Here is a 21,712-nt window from a genome sequence, read left to right as displayed (position 1 = left end):
TAAATTAGATCCCACATATACTCTACGATGTAATAAACATGTAAAAAATTGCGCGTTACAAAATGTATTTAAATTATTCAATTGGTGGTCGGCTAATCGCGACGATCATCCGTTTTTTGAATAAACATATTATTTACATACTATTCTCTTTGTTATTTTTCCTAACCAGATATTTCTAAGAATTCCTTTTACCCTCACTACTTTTTGAAAATTTCTCACGCAATCGTATTTCTAAGAATTTCTTTTACCCCCACTACTTTTAATAATTTGTCTTTCCCTCCAGATATATTTCTAAGAATCCCCCTCTCCTAATATTTTAAAAATGACCGTTACTCGATTATTAGTACCTTATTATACAATCAGTCTTTCGTCGACCGTTCTAACTGACGGTTCACTTTTTAATACCCTCGGTTCAAAGAAGCAGCAGCAGCATGAATTACTACATGCCGAGACATGAAGAAACGTGCGAGAAGAAATGCGACGAGTAAGTATAACTTTTTTGTATCTTTTATATATTTTCTATTTTTATATTTTTTTTTATGAGTTATAATTTCTTTTTTTCCTAATTTAGTTTTAATTTCTTTTTCCTAATTTTACAGCGTTTCGCTGGAGCCTCGTGCGGTTCGCATACTTAGAAGACGATACGCATTGACGGCAACGGAATTCAAATTCCTCGAAATCGGCATCAGAGTGGATCCGCTAAGTTATGTGGAGATCGCCATAGGAGATCATCGGGGAAAACAGCTATTACTATCTCTCGAAACGTGGAAAGGACTCTACGAGCAACGCCACGCTATTCACAATTACCTGAACAATGACTCCTCCTCCAACAACGATGTGTATAATTGCATAAGTGTCGGGCCGCTAACAGTGCGATTTCACAAGATAAACGGCACCAAGCTCATAAGTCTCGAATCAGCAGACGTGCGCATGATGATGGTCGAATCGACGTTACATCGTATGTTCGAGCTCGATTCATGTATTGAAATAATGTTCGATCGTTTGACGAGGCTCGCAACGGTTGATATCAAATATACTCAATTCTCCAATATTGCATCCACTGTAACGAATGCGAGAGAATTGCCGAATGCGATACGCGCTAGCAATGCCTTCAACATGCACCAACTTGTCGATTGCGAGCTGGTGGCTTTAGTTTTTAATATGTAATAAAACTTTATATATAATTATGTATTAAATATAAGACAAATAAATACTTATATGTATATATCATGGTGTACTTTATTTGCGCGCCACCCGTTACATACTTTGCGAGAGAGCAACCACTAGAAAAGAAAGAGACAGCGCGCGAGAAAAAATCGATATTATTATCTTACGAGATAAGACATCCATGCTGCGGCAGAATCGATAATTTTATCTTACGAGGCGCACGCGACATTAAGAGTAAGAGAGACGCACGCATTTCGAGAGAGAAGACGGGTATCCAAGCCTGGATTTAGCGGCGGTATACGCGCTCTCCCGTCGGAGCGAGAGAGATTCGGCGGCTCGGGCGGCGGAGAGATGCGGCGGCAAGAGAGAGAAAGAAGACGGGCTGCAGCGAGAGGCGCACGCGAGAGAGAAAGAGACATACGAGTTTTGAGAGAGACGGTGAAATAAGATGCGAAGGAGAGAGCTTTTAAAATAATTTTTAATAATTTCTTTATATTTTCCTAATATTTAAAAGGAAACAAGAGGACATTTTAATCTAAAATAAATACACTTATTTGATAATAATATTTTTTTTTAATCTATAAAATATGTGTAAATTTACATTTGTGTGTGTGTGTGTGTGTGTGTGTACTTGTGCATGTGTTACAGTAGAGATAAGGACCCCACGGTTCGTCACTTCCGCGGTATTTATTGACTCCAAACCCTCTCTACTGTGTGTGTAAATATAAAAATAAAAAATAATATATGTAAAATACAAAATTAAAAAATATAAAAATATAAAAATATAAAAATAAGGATATAAATGAAAAATAAAAAATAAAATAATTTACATTATGGAATGGACGATTGGGGTGGCGACGGTGATTGCGACGGTGATTGCGGCGGTGACGGCGGCGGTGACGGCGGCGGTGACGGCGGTGTAGGCTGAGGCCTAACATCGTACAGGTCTGGTAGAGTGAAAAGCTGCACCAGACCCCAATCGAGCAGGTCGGCCTCGTCGTCGCCTCTTAAAAATGCGTCCCGATCGAACATCTCTGGAACCATTATTGGAACGTATGGTTCATCTGTAAACATAACAATTATTAATTTAAAAATATAACAATTATTAATTTAAATATATAATACAATATTATAAATCACACTTTTTCACACTTTTAACCTCAGCCTATTTTCGCTGACATTCGCTGCAATCTTTGATCATCATCGGTGCTGGACCGTCAATATGCGTTCGCATCCACGGCCGATTGTAATGTTCGAGGCAGCGACGATATGTCTGAACCTCCGGATCCGTCTTGATATGCTCCGGAAGCTTGTCCCACAAATGCTCTACGAAATAATATCCGTACTTTTGCAGTAAAACAATCTTCGGAATATATTGTAACTGTTCGGCACTTAAATTGAGAATGTCGGAAGCACTTGATAGTATTACAAACATTCTGCACCCCGAATGAAGAGAGCGTGCGCTCGCCAGTGGTACTATGGCCCGGCAGCTGCATCGGTCCTCATTATATATCCCGATCATCCCTTTGTTCTTCAACGTATGATGCAATTGTTAATTCGCGAGAAATATTTGTGCGATATCTACCCGCTGATAATTCTTAGAAATACATAGATAAGGCCGCCCGTTACCTTTCATTTCACCCCGTCGGATCGGATTGACACGTCTCGCAAACATGTCGCAACCTGTATGGATCATGTATCAACCCGCTTGATTGTCGGCAAACCTTTTGTTCTTAATAATTCGCAGAATTATCTTATCTTATCTTGGATTTTCGGAGAAAATTTAGATATCGCTGTAATAGATATCTTATCTTGGATTTTCAGAGAAAACTTAGATATCCAATTGTCGGCGCTCAGCCTGAAACGGCGGCAGCCATTCGTAGAATTTTTATCTTATCTTATCTTGTTTATGAAAACTTAGATATCGCTCAAGCTTATCTTATCTTGTTTATGAAAACTTAGATACCGCTAAAAGACGCCGCTTATCTTATCTTGTTTATGAAAACTTAGATACCGCTAAAAGACGCCGCTTATCTTATCTTATCTTGTTTATAAACATATCAGGTAACATGATCCCCTTATCAGGTAATCTGATATGTTTATAAACAAAAGATAAGCTTATCTACTGATAAGACCCCCTCCCCCGCGTGACGTCACCCCCCTCGCCCCCGATTCCCCCCCGCCCCGCATTCCCCCCCCCTCATTGCCCCCGGATTAGAACCGGCCTAGTATACCTATTAATTAATATAATAAAAAATATGTTTAAAAACACAATATACACCTCCTTCATCTCGGCCAATAGAGCCACACGCGATGTTATTGCGACAATTAAGAAAGAAAATTTGGAAACTAAGGAATTTGTATCCTATGGTTGATGTTGTGTATGAGAGGATCACCAAATAACTATCTTCAGTATATTCGAATTGGATTTACTTTAAACAGAAAGTCCGTTACACGTGTACACTGTTCTCCGCGTGTGTGTCACTCGGGCACTTCTATATCTCTCCTTCCTTCGAGCTCCCCCCTTGAGAGCTCTTCCTTGTCTCCTCGAAGTCGCTACCGTCACGCACGTGTCGCGAGCTTATTCGCGGAGCCTACACGCGTGCGCGTATTAATTAAAGCGCGCAAATCTAATAATCTCACGCATATCTAACACCCTCTCTTGTTAGCAAAAGCTTCTACTTCGCTGTACGTTCGGAAAAGAAATCTGGGCGTCTCCTAGTCCTAGCAGAGCGACGCTGAGTTTCTAATGTAGTTTCCCTATTAACATCTTGGTTGGTCTGTGAGGAAACTGACGCAACATTTTCAAGCATCTCCGAAGTATTCTCCGTATCTGGCGTTACAGGACTATTCGGGCGTACCGGTTCCCGAGACTGTTCAAAATCCCAATAGTAATGGTCGTTTTCTAAACAACTTGTAGGAGTATCTTTTCCGATTTTGCGCATCTGATTTGTCGACGTGTCTTTCCCAAGAGCGGCCATTGTCTAAACGAATTGTATAATGCAGTTTCCCTTTTCTTGCCGACACTACACCAAACTTCTATTTTTCTCCCCCGGAGTAATTCCGACACGCAACTCTCTCTCCGCATGCAAATGTCTTTACATTTTCTGTAGTATCATACTGAGTATTTAAATTACTGTTTAGCGAAATCATTAGGTCTAATCTAGTGGATTTTTTTTTTTTAGGAATTTTTACTGTGTCCCCTCGAGGTTTACAGATTCTTTTTCCAATTCTATCCTTTCCTCCTCCTTTCTCTAACCTTTTTGGACCTACTGTTTAACGTCTCTTCCGAAAGACGTGAGCCCAGTTTTCCCACCGAGATCTCCCCGATCCCAGTGGTGAGAGCGCAGCGCGGAAAAATATTTCTATGTTTACATGACTTCAGTGGAATCGAACCCGCGATCTGCGAGTCTGGCGCTCTACCACTAAGCCACACTGCCGCTCTTAATCTAGTGGATATTTTTCGATTAAGGAACATTTCCGCTGGGGTTTTGTTAGTTGACGCATGCGGCATTGTCCTATATTGTAATAATAATTTGTTTAATGCAAAATTAATATTTGTAGCTTCGCACTTCATTTGCTTTAATGCTTGTTTGCACGTTTGAACAAAACATTCTACTTGACCGTTTGTTGCAGGATTAAAGGGTGAAGTTTATGTTTAATTCCATTTATTTGTAAAAATTTTTTAAATTCCGAAGAAACAAAAGTTCTACCGTTATCGGTTACTATACTAATCCGTATGCTGCAAACATTTCTCGACACTTTGCAATTGTAGTTTTTGCAGTAGTGTCTTTGACTATATGTACCTCGGGCCATTTTGAAAAAGCATCAACCATGAGCAAGAACATTTTTCCTAAAATTGGCCCCGCAAAATCAATATGTACGCGTTGCATTGGCGTTGATGGCGCTTCCCATAAATGTACTTCCACCTTTGGAGGATTGTTCTTATGACTATTACAGTTTGCACAATTCCGTACCAAATTTTCTATGTCATTATCAATGACTGGCCACCAACAATGGCTATAAGCCAACCGTTTCATTTTTACTACTCCAAAGTGTTCTGAACGCAATTCGTTTAATACTTCTGCTTGTAACGTTTTTGGGATGTAGACATGCGATCCACGCATAATTACATTGTTTTGTAAGCTAAACTCGTTTTGCTCGATATTAAAACGCTTTAATTTGTGTATTAATTTTCCGGTCTGTAATGCTTCTAGTAATTCTCTTATTGTTTTATCCTTTCGTGTTTCTATCTCTATTCTACCCGCCGTTACAGGTAAGGTTTCGATTATTTCCAATTGATACGCATCTACCATATCCGCTACCGTTTGTGGCGCGTCCACGGGGAGTCTGGATAAGTAATCCGTATTTGCATGCCTCTCAGATTTTCGGTACTCAATTTCGTAATTAAATCCTTGTAGAAATATTGCATAGTGCTGCATGCGCATCGCTGAATAGATAGGCAGACTCTGAGAAGGCGAGAAAATTTGCACAAGCGGTCTATGATCTGTTACTAACGTGAACTTGTTTCCGTATAGAAATTGAACAAACTTTTTAACACATAAAAATAATTGCAAATGCCTCCTTGTCAATTTGGGAGTATTTTGATTGTACTTTTGAAAATGTTTGTGACGCAAATTGAATAATTTTCTCAGATCCATCAGGATATCGGTGTGACAGCACGGCTCCGACTCCGTACGAGCTCGCGTCGGTTGCTAAAACCAACGGTAATTTCGGGTTAAAATAAACCAGCATTTGTTTACTTGTAAACGCCGCTTTAGCCTTGTTGAACGCCGTTTCGCATTCTTTAGACCATACATAACGTACCCCCTTTTGCAATAACTTATTTAAAGGATGTAAAATAGAACTTAAATTTGGTATAAATCTACCGTAGTAATTTATCATGCCTGTAAAATCTCGTATTTCTGACACATCTTTAGGCCGTGGCATATTCTGTATTGATTCGATTTTCCTATTGTCCTTATGAACACCTACCCTATCGACTACGTAACCGCAATAATCAACTTTATCTAAAAAAAATTTCGATTTCTCTAAATTTATTCGAACATTGAACTTGTGTAATCTACTTAGTACTTCCTCAAGTCGTGTTAAATGCGCCGTATCCGTACTGCCCGTAATTACAATATCGTCAAAGAAAATTGCAACGCCCGGTATTTCTTGTAAAATGTTTTCTATTTCGCGTTGCCATATGGTCGGACCGGGCGCAATTCCGTACATCATACGATTTACTTTGAAAAGTCCCTTACTTGTGCTGATCGTTAGCAACTCGCGATCCTCGGGTGCTATTTTTAGTCGTAGATACGCTTGTTTCAAGTCAATTTTGGAAAATTTTTTCCATTGGCAAGTTTCATGAATAGCTCGTTAACTGCAGGAAAAGGGTACTCGTCAACTATTAAATGCCGATTTAGCGTAGCTTTGTAGTCACCGCAAATACGAATTTTGCCATTCTTTTTCAAAATTGGAACGATGGGTGTAGCCCACTTAGACGACTCTACTTTCTCGATAATATCCGTTTGTTCTAATGTATCTAGCTTCTTTTCAACCAACATTTGTAATTTAAAAGGAACTGGTCGAGCTCGCATGAAAATCGGGGACGCGTCTTTTTTTAACTTCAAGTGCACTTGTATGCCTTTAATTGAAGCAAATTCTGAAGAGCAAATGTTTCGATACTTCTCTAATATCGCTTGTAGCTTACTTTTTGCGTCTACTGTTACAGTATTTACCTGAGCATTACAGGCTAAAAAAAACGTGCCCATTAAATTGCCTAATCCATTTGCGTCCTAATAATGGCTTTCTGACTCCGCTTATTAAATAAATATTCAAATCGTTTACAATTGAATTATTGTACTTAGCTCTGACTGTAATATATCCCTTACATTTAAGCGCGTGCCCGCAAAACGAAATTAAGCGCAAATTCGTATGACGAATGGTCGCTGTTGGGAAAAGTTTGATCGCTTCAGACTCACTCATTACTGTAACCGCCGCTCCACTGTCTAACTCGAACTCGACTTTTTTTCTTTCAATTTCCATTGACAACAGAAAGTCGCGATAGTTCGCATGCTCCAAACTAAGCATTTCTTCTAAATTGTTAGTGGAAGACGTATTCTTGAAGCAGACCACACATAAGTGCCCCAGTTTCCCACAGCTATGACAATGTACGCTCCTGTCTATATTACATTTATTTGCCAAATGGCCTTTATCGCACCTAAAACATTTTACATTAGTATTTTTGTACTGTTTATTATCTTTACTAGCCTGTCTAGAATTATCGAATCTCGTGGCCTCCTGCTTCGGCCATTTATCACCTGCATTTTTCCTTGGAGGTTTCTTCCCTGCCGATACGCCACGCCGGCTGCCTCTGCACTCGTCTCCTTCATCTGCGCTGAGCTCTTGTCGGAGAGTTCCATTGTAACCACAATCCTGACAGCCTCATCGAAGTCCAGGTCAGTCTTTTCTAGCAGCCGACTCTGAGCCTTTTTATTGCGCAGTCCAAAAACCAGTTGATTCCGTAGTGCCGTGTTAAGGTAGTCGCCAAACTTACAATGTATGCTATGTTTCCGTAATGCGGCAACGTATTGTTGTACAGACTCATCCTTTTGCTGTTTCCGCTGGTGGAAAGTAAAATTCTCTGCGATTTCCAGCGGTGCCGGCGCGTAATATTCTTGTAGTATTCTCGCTAAGTCATCGTATCGACCAGTGAAAGGATCGACCGGATCAAGTCGATCATTTAGCATATCAAATGCCGTGGGCCTCACGTAATGCAGCAAATACGGGACCCTAGCCTGATCTTTGATTCCGAAAATCATAAAAGCTCCTTGAAGGCGTTGCAGCCATCTTTTCCATGTCGTATTCGCCGGGTCAAATGCTTTGATTGCGAGAGATCCAGGTATGGTAGCCTGTGCCATGATCTGCTCCTAAGCGGTTTTAAAACTTTTGCTCCGCACTTTGGATTTTGGCTTACGTCCTCGTACGACAGTGTCGCCGTTATCCTTGTATCACGTAGCATGAGCCGTTCAGCCCGGAGCACGTGGCGATCACGCACCGATTAGCCGAATCCGCCGCAGCGACGAATATACGTCTTGTACGAATAAATATTTCTACGTACGCGAGATTAGAATGATCCCATCCTCGTCGCCAAATTTGTTGTGTATGAGAGGATCACCAAATAACTATCTTCAGTATATTCGAATTGGATTTACTTTAAACAGAAAGTCCGTTACACGTGTACAATGTTCTCCGCGTGTGTGTCACTCGGGCGCTTCTATATCTCTCCTTCCTTCGAGCTCCCCCCTTGAGACCTCTTCCTTGTCTCCTCGAAGTCGCTACCGTCACGCACGTGTCGCGAGCTTATTCGCGGAGCCTACACGCGTGCGCGTATTAATTAAAGCGCGCAAATCTAATAATCTCACGCATATCTAACAGTTGGGATCTCAGAAATTCCCTTGTTTCCTCTCTTAACTTCCCCTGTAAAGAAATAGACGATAAAAATATTGGTCCGAAAGTCGGCTGAATCGGGAAGTTAAGAGAGGAAACAAGGGGAATTTCTGAGATCCCAACCATAGGATACAAATTCCTTAGTTTCCAAATTTTCTTTCTTAATTGTCGCAATAACATCGCGTGTGGCTCTATTGGCCGAGATAAAGGAGGTGTATATTGTGTTTTTAAAATTTAAGAAGCCGACTTAATATTCTTAATATGTTTAAAGTTTTATAATTTGTTTATTCTGTGAAGTACTTTCTAAAAAGAAAATCTTAAATTTATTTAATGAAAAATTTTGTGTTATTTTTAATAATTAATAAAATAATATATAAATATATAATATAATATATAATATAATATAATTAAAAATACTGTTGTATAATATATAATAAAATATTATAAATTATTATATGATAAAATACTATTAATATAATAATACAATATTAATAGAAACGATAAGCTATACAGCTATATCTCAGACATTATTTTATATAAAAATTTTATAAAATTATTAATATAAAATTATATATATTTATATAACAAAAAAGTGATCCAATTGCCAGTTGAAATTTTGAAATAAAGATAAAAAAGAATTGATTGACCGACACTGGCTAAGGTGAAAAATCTTTTATTAAAAAGACGCAACGTTTCGACCCCGAATTGGGTCCTCTTCAGGCTACAAAAATTAAATTATACATCACAGTTAAAAAAAAACAAAAATACCAGTAAAAATCGGACAGAAAATCATACATATAAGAAAGTGTTAAAAAATACCTGTTAATTTAAAGTACATGGTAAACTAAATGATTATAGTATCTGTTTGTTGTAACCGATCAGAATATGACAAACTTGAAAGTAATAAAAGAACAGCAGTGTTCATTTTGACATATAACTTTACATTAAACCGACACACAGACAAGCTCTCGAATAAATAACACAATTAAAAAGAAAAATAGAAAAATAGAAGTCAACCGAATAAAATAAAATTAAATAAACAAAATATATAAACATAGGAACGCTTCTAAAACACTTTATAAATGGTAAAAACAAATTATACATAAACTCTACTTAAATAAAAACAGAAATAAAATAAAATAGGAGATATTAAAATTAATAAAATACCGATATCTAAAATAAATTTAAAATAATATCGTACATATCATTTAAGTTTTCAGTGTCCCTTTGCAAATTAATGGAATTCTTTTGTTTTTTGATGAAAATCATCTCGCTTATCTCTCTCTTTTTTACATGTACTTTGTTATGTAAAATGGACACATTTGACCCGTCAAAATCATGGTTAAACAACGTTCTGTGTTTGCTGATAACCGAATAAAAAGTATCATTGTTCACGAACGCGCTGCGTGAGCAGGGGATCGCGCTGCACAAAGGCTGAGTCAGTTTTTTGTAAACCAAGGACTTTAATAATATCACACACGTATTGACAAAATACTATAACAAACTTATTACAAAACTTTAATTATTTTACAGTGAAATCGGAATCAAAATCAAAATGCGGAATAGCGGCGGTCGACAACGAATTTTGCGGTGTATCTGATAAGCGGTTGCGATATGTTTTCACGACGGAAAAGCGATAAAGCTCACAAGCGGGGTGTGAGCTCCTCTTTTATAATTTTCGGAGCGGAACCCACCTTCGTGTGAAGCGCCAATAATTTTGCGTCTTTTTAAAGTTGCGCGAGGTGATCTGAGCGTATTACGCGTAATTGGCCGCTGTCAAAATTGACAGAACAACGGCTGTTAGAAAGCATGCGCGAGCTGGCGGTCACGATGATTATTGGCGAAACGAGGCGCCCGTGAGAAGCCGCGCATGCTCAATTAAAATATAATTATTCGGCGGAACGGTTGCGACACCGTTAATTGTTTATATTTCGAGCGTGTTTTTGTACGACAGGATAATTTGTGTCGCGATATGTTTTCCAAAAAAAAAACATATAAAAACGATATGCCTGTTGACTTGCGATCGGAAGCGAATATTCTAGAATATTCTATTTAAGATATAATATTTTATTACACATGTAGTTTTCTATTATGCGTTTCAAACATTCCCGCCCGCCTTGTCGCGCAGTGACAACATGTTTGTGGTATTTCGGTCGCGGAATCGCAAGTCGATAGTGATCGATGGTGGGGCAGGCGCGCCGGCGCGGCGAGATTCACGTGATGATCGCGTGTAATTTGAATCGATCAGCTGAGCCGCGGAAACACGTGGTGATCGCGTGGAATGTGATGATCAGCTGAGACAGTAACGAGTGTATGTTTGATGTGAAATGACGAACGTGTAGTGCAGTGTGGTGATTATGGAACAATTGCAAGTGCGGTGCGGTGGTGCATGATGAGAATGAGGTGTGACAAATGATACAGTGCATGATGTGATAAATCTCGTGAATGAGTGTCGAACGTTGATGAGTGATGTGTTACGTGCCGGCGGACGGCGTGTCCGCGTTATTCGTGTCCGGAATACGATCCGCGCCCGGGAGCATGACCAATTTAACGATCGGGCGTACGAATTCGGATGTGGCGGTGCGTACTGAGACCACGCGGACGACACCGTCGTCCCGGGATGCAGTCTCGTGATCCTTGCAAGAGGCCATCGAGTCGGAGGGGTGAGCTCCGAGCGGATGATGCAAAGGTCCCCGACGTGAGGTGCGGCCTCGGCCTTGACCCATTTGGTGCGGGGGTTGAGCCCGTGCACGTACTCAGCCGACCACCGCTGCCAAAAATGGTCTCGCATCAGCTGCAGGTGATGCCAGCGTGACAGCGTGGATGATGATTGGTCCGATCCGTGACGGCACGGCTCATTAATAATATTATATAAAAATAGGAAAAAGGCCAAATCGGGAGACGTGCGTTTTCTAAAAAAACAAAAATTTTTTCGTTAAAATTTAAAATTTACTGTAACAAGGCCCAAAAATTTTTTGGGCCCGGGCCAAGTAAAAAATTGGAATAATCTCTACAAGAGATTTTTAATTCCATGTATCCCTATTCCCCCTAAAGAAATAAAGTGCGAGAGAAAAATATAGATCCGAAAGTCGCAGAATCGGGAATCGAACCCGAGACCTTTCGCTTGCCGGGCGACTGCTCTTCCAACTGAGCTATTCAGATCCTTTCGATTCTATACTTTTCTCTGTTATATATATTAATGTTGGTAAATAAACGCCTTTAAGCCAGCGTGTATAAATTAAGAGTTTAACTAGGCTCTGTAATATATAAATATAAATTTAACATATATAAGATAGGCAATAAGAGCCAAATCGCGGATGACAGTGCGTTATTCTAAACGAAACTAAATTTTTTCGTTAGAATTAAATACCTGTGCACAAGGCACCAAATTTTTACTTGGACACGGCCAAGATATAAAATTGGAATAATCTCTACAAGAGATTTTTAATTCCATGTATCCCCTATTCCCCCTAAAGAAATAAAGTGCGAGAGAAAAATATAGATCCGAAAGTCGCAGAATCGGGAATCGAACCCGAGACCTTTCGCTTGCCGGGCGACTGCTCTTCCAACTGAGCTATTCAGATCCTTTCGATTCTATACTTTTCTCTGTTATATATATTAATGTTGGTAAATAAACGCCTTTAAGCCAGCGTGTATAAATTAAGAGTTTAACTAGGCTCTGTAATATATAAATATAAATTTAACATATATAAGATAGGCAATAAGAGCCAAATCGCGGATGACAGTCTTATATATGTTAAATTTATATTTATATATTACAGAGCCTAGTTAAACTCTTAATTTATACACGCTGGCTTAAAGGCGTTTATTTACCAACATTAATATATATAACAGAGAAAAGTATAGAATCGAAAGGATCTGAATAGCTCAGCTGGAAGAGCAGTCGCCCGGCAAGCGAAAGGTCTCGGGTTCGATTCCCGATTCAGCGATTTTCGGATCTATATTTTTCTCTTGCATTCATTTATTTATTTTCCGTAGGGGGGTTAAAGGGGTATTGAAATTAAATCTCAAAATATGAGATTATTTCATATTTAAAATCTTGGCCGTGTCCAAGTAAAAATTTGGTGCCTTGTGCACCGGTATTTCTTTCTAACGAAAAATTATTTAGTTTCGTTAGGATAACGCATTGTCATCCGCGATTTGGCTCTTGTTGCCCGTCTTATACGTTAAATTTATATTCTTCATTTAATTTTTATTTTAATTCAACATCGAGGTCGCAATCATTTTTATTAATATGATCTTTCTAAAAATATTACGCTGTTATCCCTAAGGTAATTAATTTTTATAATAATTATTATAAAAAAAAAATGTTTCTTAATTTAATAATCAATCCTTTATAAAAATTTCATTAATTAATGTTAAAATTATCTTTAAATTAAAGTTCATTTTATTTAATTATCCTCCCAATAAAATATAATCATTAAAATAAAATTTATTTCCTTAAATATAAAAATTATATTAAATTTAATAGAATCTTCTCGTCCCATAATTTCTTTTAAGAATTTTAACTTAAAATTTAAATTTTAAATCTACAAATTAAAACAGCTTTAATTTAATCAATTCCTTCATTCCAGTTTTCATTTAAAAAACAATTGATTATGCTACCTTTGCACCGTCAATATACTGCGGCTATTTAAAAATCACTGAGCAGAAATAATTTTAAATTATTATCAAAAAACCATGTTTTTGTTAAACAAGTAAATTAATGAAAATTAATGTGTATATGCATTACAATATATTCAATACAATATTCTCTTAATTTGAACGAAAATTATAAATAACTTATGCGTAACATATATTTTTGGACTCCTAAATAAAAAATATATTATATTATTTGCAAAAAATAAGATAACATATTTTTTATTCGAATAGTCTCAACTGCTCTTTTAGCTGAATGTTTAGAAGCAATGAAAAAAATCGAGGATCTACAAAAAATTTAAGTACATTTCTAGGATTTTTTTATATGATATAAAAAAAATATATGGTATATAAATTGATTTTTTAATTTTTTTATTAATTTTTAATTACACACACACACACACAAATAGATTCTTATTATTTAAAATAGTTTTTATTTTTGTTCTTTATTTACATATGCATACATATACAAAAAAATAAAAATAATATGATAGCCTTTTTGCTGACATTATCTCTCAATATTTGCATCCGTGTGCTCACGTATTAGTGTTTGTACCTACATGGACGCTACTACATATGCGATGTAAGAGAGACAAAGATGGAATGATGCTCTCTCCTTGTCAAGCAGTCAGCATGTTACCACAGAAATTTCCCCTGCTCCTTATGAATCTAGTGAGAATCTTATCGTCCAGATATTTCATAAAATAAGTGACATAACTTCGTGAATTTTTTTTTTAATATATTCTTTATATAATAAAGCAGTCCTCTAAAAGGCCGGATTTTACATTTTCGCTCTTAAAAATTTATAATAAATAAAATACGGACTCGCGGCTAACCCAACCTTACCCGTTCCTAGCTGTGCATTCCCCCAAGTTTATTAAAAATTTTTATTTTTATCTTTTTTTCATAAAATAGCTCTTTAGAGGACTACAAATGAGCTTACTGATTAAGAATATCATAAATTTAATAAGATTCATTCAGTAGTTTCGCTAATATCTGGAATATAAGAATCTCTAATTCCCGGCCGGCCGATAGGCGTCTCTACCATGTCGCCTGCCGACCCTTAATGAATCTTATTAAATTTACGATATTCTTAATCAGTAGGATTGTCCGCAGGGAGACAAAGATCGATTTTTTGGAAAAAAGATAAATATAAAATTCATAATATAACTTGGGGAGATGCGCAGCTGCGCAGCTAGCAGCGGGTAAGGTTGGGTTAGCCACGAGATCGTATTTAATTTATTATAAATTTTTAAGAGCAATAATGCAAAATTTGACTCTTTGTCTCCCTGCTTTATAATATAAAGAATATATTAAAAAATATTTCACGAAGCTACGTAACTTCTTTTTATGTAATATTTGGGATGAACAAATCTCACTAGATCTATACTCATGGGGAAATTTTCGTGGTAACATTCTGACAGCTTGACAAGGAGAGAGTATCATTCTTTCTTTGTCTCTCTTGCATTTAAACCAATATATTACGCACACGAATGAGAAATATTTTACATCTGCTCATTATATATGAAAATATAAAAGTAATGCAAATTAAATTTCACATTTATTTATAATAGTATTGTGAGGTAGTAACACATGGAAATCTTATAAGATGAATGCTGTACATCGATTAGCGTAATATTATGATTTCAAGTCGCAATAAATGATTTTGCTAATATATTATTTTTAATAAAAATTTTATAAAAACAAATAAAAATGAAATGAATAAATTTTATTCATTCTTTGTTTTTTTCTATTATTTTTTCTATTATTTGAATAAAAGGTGTATCGTATATGTAATAGACAAATAATAATTTATATATATATGTATATACTGAAATTAATATATATATATATATATATATATATATATATAAATTTCAAAACGTAATTACATATTTATATAAATTATCTATCTATTTAATGTATTACACACGATACATCTTTTATTCAAATAATAGAAAAAATAATTAATAGAAGATGAAAACAAAGAATGAAGAAAATTTATTAATTTCATTTTTTTTGTTTTTATATTTTTTTAATTTTTATTCAAAATAATGTATTAGCAAAATCATTTATTGACTTGTAATCATATTATGCTAATCGATGTACAGCATTCATCTTATATGATTTTCATGTATTAACTACCTCATAATACTATTATAAATTAATGTAAAATTTAATTTCCATTATTTTTATATTTTTATATATTATCAGCAAATGTAAAATATTTCTTATCCGTGTGCGTAATATATATTAAAATATAATTATTATATAAATAATTAAATAAAAATATATATAATAAATAAGAGTTTTACTAGGCTCTGTAATATATAAATATAAATTTAACATATATAAGATAGGCAATAAGAGCCAAATCGCGGATGACAGTGCGTTATTCTAAACGAAACTAAATTTTTTCGTTAGAATTAAATACCTGTGCACAAGGCACCAAATTTTTACTTGGACACGGCCAAGATATAAAATTGGAATAATCTCTACAAGAGATTTTTAATTCCATGTATCCCCTATTCCCCCTAAAGAAATAAAGTGCGAGAGAAAAATATAGATCCGAAAGTCGCAGAATCGGGAATCGAACCCGAGACCTTTCGCTTGCCGGGCGACTGCTCTTCCAACTGAGCTATTCAGATCCTTTCGATTCTATACTTTTCTCTGTTATATATATTAATGTTGGTAAATAAACGCCTTTAAGCCAGCGTGTATAAATTAAGAGTTTAACTAGGCTCTGTAATATATAAATATAAATTTAACATATATAAGATAGGCAATAAGAGCCAAATCGCGGATGACAGTCTTATATATGTTAAATTTATATTTATATATTACAGAGCCTAGTTAAACTCTTAATTTATACACGCTGGCTTAAAGGCGTTTATTTACCAACATTAATATATATAACAGAGAAAAGTATAGAATCGAAAGGATCTGAATAGCTCAGTTGGAAGAGCAGTTGCCCGGCAAGCGAAAGGTCTCGGGTTCGATTCCCGATTCTGCGACTTTCGGATCTATATTTTTCTCTCGCACTTTATTTCTTTAGGGGGAATAGGGGATACATGGAATTAAAAATCTCTTGTAGAGATTATTCCAATTTTATATCTTGGCCGTGTCCAAGTAAAAATTTGGTGCCTTGTGCACAGGTATTTAATTCTAACGAAAAAATTTAGTTTCGTTTAGAATAACGCACTGTCATCCGCGATTTGGCTCTTATTGCCTATCTTATATATGTTAAATTTATATTTATATATTACAGAGCCTAGTTAAACTCTTAATTTATACACGCTGGCTTAAAGGCGTTTATTTACCAACATTAATATATATAACAGAGAAAAGTATAGAATCGAAAGGATCTGAATAGCTCAGTTGGAAGAGCAGTCGCCCGGCAAGCGAAAGGTCTCGGGTTCGATTCCCGATTCTGCGACTTTCGGATCTATATTTTTCTCTCGCACTTTATTTCTTTAGGGGGAATAGGGGATACATGGAATTAAAAATCTCTTGTAGAGATTATTCCAATTTTATATCTTGGCCGTGTCCAAGTAAAAATTTGGTGCCTTGTGCACAGGTATTTAATTCTAACGAAAAAATTTAGTTTCGTTTAGAATAACGCACTGTCATCCGCGATTTGGCTCTTATTGCCTATCTTATATATGTTAAATTTATATTTATATATTACAGAGCCTAGTTAAACTCTTAAATATATATATATATATATATATATATATATATATATATATAATTCTCTCTATCGCGCGTCACGCATATACATATACTATATGTCTCTCTACAGTTTCTTCTTTGGATAAATCCATAGTTCAAGAGAAGGACGATCGATCCGTAACATGACACGAGAGTATAGTGTACGGGCGACGCGCGTAACGGAAATTAAAATTCTAATTTCCGGTTGATCAAAACGCGAATACTCTCGTCTCGCGCGTCGATGCGCGTTGCATATTTCAACGGATTCGCGCGGTCTCGCGTGATATAACGCGATATTTTGCGCTCGAAACGAGCGCTCTCGTATGGATTCGAGTTTTAACGCGCGTCGCGAGTTAATTAGATTCTGAAAGAACGACCGCCAAAGAGCACCAGGCCTGTAACGACGTATTTTTCCGCCTGAACCGAATCACGCTTCTTCACCGGATTATTTGTCACTGCTATTTTTTCCCTCCATTTTCGTCTATTTTCTCCCACACGTATATAAACACGATACTAGATTATTTTTTCAATTTTTCACACACCAATCCACCGAATCGATCTTCTCTCGAATTGTGGTATAATAATATATTCTCATCTTTACCTTTTTTATATCTTCATATTTTTTTGCTCGAAAGGATATATATTTTCCTTTTTCTATTTATTTGGCTTATTTCTGTCGATCGTACTTTTCAGAAAAATTAAGATTAAAATATTATTAATCAATAATGAAAAAAATAACTTCAAGATATATTCGACGATGAAGGATATTGAAAGGAAATCGTCACCGGTGCAATTTTTAGACCTGCAATTTCCGCGGTTTAATTTAAGGTTTACGGTAGAAGAATGCGATTGAGACGAATAGACGTGAGTATATAAATTCGTTTTGTTAATGAGCTCAACAGGTGAATGAATATTGAAGATTTGAAGCTTTGACTTTACGACCGCAGCTTGACATACACATACATATATATTGTATCGTCATTCACATTCTCGCGAAATTCACATCTTTAACATCCTCGCGCACATCCTTATATATTCGAATCGTGAAATCGAATCGATTTATATCGCGTCGATAAAGGAAGCAAAGGAGGAACAAGAGACTCCACCGGAAGGTGCAGTCAGGGACTCGAGCAGACGACAAAAGGAGGAATCTGGTGAAATGGAGAACAAGAAAGTACGGAGATAAAAGAAGATGCTTTTGTGTATCCCTCGTCGGACGCGAAGCTCGGCTACATTTCTGAAGGAAAGTGAAGAAAACGCGGAGATTTCATCGGAAACGAGCGCTTTGATGAAAATAAGCGTTCGAGAAGGATTTTCTTCTCTTCTTCACGGTTTCAAAGGACTCGTCCGGTGACCAGACGCGATTAGCGCGAACAGAATCCCGTGTATATTAGATACGACAATAGAAGAGATATATATAGAGAGCTTGAAAATACTTTAATTCTCAAAGTAAGTGTTTACGTCTTGAAATAGAAACTTTATTCCACGCGTCAAATATTTTATCGCATCTCTCTCAAAGTTTTTATTGTATACAACTTTTTATATATTTTTAAGTATATTAATATGAATATTAATCTTCATAATATACATATATTTACTTTTTTAAATTATTGATTAAGAATTTTTATTTTAATCTGCAATTCTCTGAAAAATATAATCGCATATAGAGCATTTTCTCTTAGAATTTATCTTACCTTAATATAAAAGTTATTATCTTAATATAAAATATGTTTAGTAAGTTTTATTATGTACATAATAAAATTTACGATGTACATATTAATATTGTTTATTGTGGTAAATATTTTAATAAGAGAAACTCTTACAAAATTCTTCCAATATATTGTTTCATGATTATCATGATTTTCAGGGTATAAATTCTAAGAGAAAATTCTCTCCGTACGATAAAAATAAGCCAAAGAATAAAATATATATATATATATATATATATATATATATATTTGCGATAAAAAATTATTAGATATCCATATATGCGACTTCAATCTACTAGCTTGATAAAATAATTTTTTGGTAACACTCACCCGACTTCGCCCAATTTAACAGCTGGATAGGGTTGTAGAATAGTTGGTAATCACGAGACAACGGCAAATAACAGCGATCCCTGGTAGAACCTGACGAGAGATTTAATTGGCCGTTAAACGATCGTTCGTTCAGACTCGATAACTGGGATGACTCTTCTCTCTCCGTTCAATTAACGCTAATTACTCTTAACCGTATAATCAATATATATTGAAAGGACGCGCGCGGAATTGCCCTCGCGATAAATCGATAAATCGTAACATAAGACAATGGGAATGCAGTTCGAGGAACTAACGATTTAACATGTGATTTTATAAATTTGCATTTTAGATGCAACATAAAGATCGCAAAAAGTATTAAAAATTATTCTACACGGAGAATTTTCTCTTAGAATTTACCTGAACAATCATGGTAATTCGGACAATATGCGGTATTGGAAGAATTTTATAAGAATTTTCCTGATTAATATTTATCACAATAAAATATTAATAATGTACATAGTAAAATTAATCGGACAAATTTTATCTTCTTGCGGTAGATATTAATATTTTTATCATAGTAAATATTAATCAGAGAAACTCTTATAAAATTCCTTCAATACTATAAATTCTAAGAGAGAATTCTCTTTGTGCATTAACAGAACTTATAATTTCTTTTACTCGGTTTTGCTTTCTTTGTAAACTATACTGAGAATAAGTAGAATCGCCATAAACTATAAAAACGTCACGTGAAAAATCTGTGGATTAATAAAGTAATTCTAGGATTAGTAAAGTATCGAATCGATTGGTTTGAAAATTGTTACCAGATACGTCTCTCGAAACACTTTATATAATATCGGCAAATATATCACACGCACAATACCGAGGTTATCGTGATAAATAAAATCAAGAGACACGGTAGTGTCTCGCGACCAGTTAAGGACGTAGCCGAGACACCGTGTATCTTAACGCGAGTCGGACATTTGAGTCTTTATAATATTTCGAATTCTCAATAACGGCTGAAGCAATCGAGTTTATACTAGACTTAATCGATAGATTGAGTTTGAATTATATAATAAAAGTGTCTTTATTTCTGCTCTACGTGATTTGTAAGCAGAGATATAAAAATGCAAAGTCGAAATATGAAAAATTTCTTTTAAGAAACGTCCCCGTCATCATTGTCATCATCGACCACGCAAACATAGTAGTATCGTGCTACACGTATTCACACGTATACAACACATGCGCACACATATATCACACGTACACAACACATAAATAGATGCATGTATTGGAAATGTCCATCTCGCACGTTTTACAACAGACGGCGATAGTTGCCCTCCGCTATATTGACAGCGTGCGGGGTTAGATATTTTCAATCAATCAACGTGCGGGGTTAGATATTTTCAATTTAAATTTTTACATTCAATTTTAATGTTATTATTTGCAAATTTATGGTCATAATATTTCAATAATATTTCAATTATATAAATGCCTATGTATGAGTATGCATATATTTTTAATAATAGTTGCCCTCCGCTATATTGACAGCGTGCGGGGTTAGATATTTTCAATTTCAATTTTTACATTCAATTTTAATGTTATTATTTGCAAATTTATTGTCATAATAATTTATGTGCAAGTTTACAGTCTGTGATACAAAATCAGATATTTTGCTATTATTTCAATAATATTTCAATTATATAAATGCCTATGTATGAGTATGCATATATTTTTAATAATTTTCTTAATTAGCTTCTATATTTTTTTCAGTTGTACATCAAGCAGGTAGCATTATCAGCTCACTTGTGAGCATGGGTTGGGCAATGGCTAGTTATCATCGCAGCATTCGATTAGCTTAACAAGATAAATCTAATATCAGTGCTATAGGAACTATTTTACAATTTTTCTGGCATTTTCTTATTGCAGGTACATATATATCCAATAATTAATATACAAAATTAAATATTATTCATCACACACTTTGTATCAAAATAATATATTTTTTAAAATTTATTTTAAATTTATTTAATCATTTTTATCATTGTGATTGTAGTGGCAAGGATCTTATTGCTCAGTGTCATTGCAAGCATCTGGCCTGTATATACCATAATATATTGTGTAATACATTGGCTAAGTATGACAATATAGATTTTGATAGATTCCCATGGAATATTGGAATTTTGTCGGACTTACAGTCATCCACCACATATGCAGCCTACAATTAAAGAACGCATTTATTCCATATGATTTGCTTCCGTTATTGGAATATTTAAAATAAAAATTTTATTAATAAATTTCGATGAAATAATTTATAAGAGGTTGAAGAAACTATGAAACAAATTCAGTCTCATAAAAGGGTAGTTGGAACAATAGTGGTGAATGCAGAAGGTATTACATGAGATCATTGACATGATTTACTTGAAGTTGAAAACAAAAATTTATAAAATTATATTTGTTTTAGGTATTCCTATAAAGTCAACATTAGATAATACGACAACAGTTCAATACGCAGGTTTGATAAGTCAATTGTCAGATAAAGCTCGTTCTGTCGTACGTGACTTGAATCCAACAAATGATTTAACTTTCTTGCGCATACGTAGCAAAAAACATAAAATTATGATGGCACCAGATAAAGAATTCATATTAATAGTAGTACAAAATCCAGTTGATTGATATTTAAAAGAAACAAAAATATATTTCAA

The 21,712-nt window shown here is 35.3% G+C and overlaps 1 protein-coding gene and 1 long non-coding RNA gene across 2 annotated transcripts; both read left to right on the top strand.

The window, feature by feature from the left end:
- The first annotated feature begins 234 nt into the window (after positions 1-234).
- Positions 235-1,701, top strand: LOC146721014 (uncharacterized). The gene is made up of 3 exons (XM_085487516.1): positions 235-484; positions 600-958; positions 1,682-1,701. Exons 1-3 carry the CDS (start codon positions 432-434, stop codon positions 1,699-1,701), a joined length of 432 nt encoding a protein of 143 aa, XP_085343642.1. The 5' UTR covers positions 235-431.
- Positions 1,702-19,918: 18,217 nt separating this feature from the next.
- Positions 19,919-21,398, top strand: LOC146721013 (uncharacterized). Its single transcript, XR_014925814.1, has 3 exons — positions 19,919-20,402; positions 20,781-20,936; positions 21,064-21,398. It is a non-coding gene; the product is annotated as an uncharacterized LOC146721013 (long non-coding RNA).
- The last annotated feature ends 314 nt before the right edge of the window (positions 21,399-21,712 follow it).

Source organism: Nylanderia fulva, unplaced genomic scaffold (genome assembly GCF_048542155.1).
Source record: "Nylanderia fulva isolate GAGA-0341 unplaced genomic scaffold, ASM4854215v1 Scaffold566, whole genome shotgun sequence".
Taxonomy (NCBI): domain Eukaryota; kingdom Metazoa; phylum Arthropoda; class Insecta; order Hymenoptera; family Formicidae; genus Nylanderia; species Nylanderia fulva.
The sequence above is the reverse complement of the archived record's forward strand: the minus strand, read 5'-3'. Positions and strand labels throughout refer to the sequence as shown.

Coding starts and splice junctions, on each gene's coding strand:
- LOC146721014 (XM_085487516.1), top strand. CDS start 432: ATGAATTACTACATGCCGAGACATGAAGAAACGTGCGAGAAGAAATGC. Junction 485..599: donor TGCGAGAAGAAATGCGACGA/GTAAGTATAACT, acceptor CTAATTTTACAG/CGTTTCGCTGGAGCCTCGTG. Junction 959..1,681: donor GGTCGAATCGACGTTACATC/GTATGTTCGAGC, acceptor AATATTTAAAAG/GAAACAAGAGGACATTTTAA.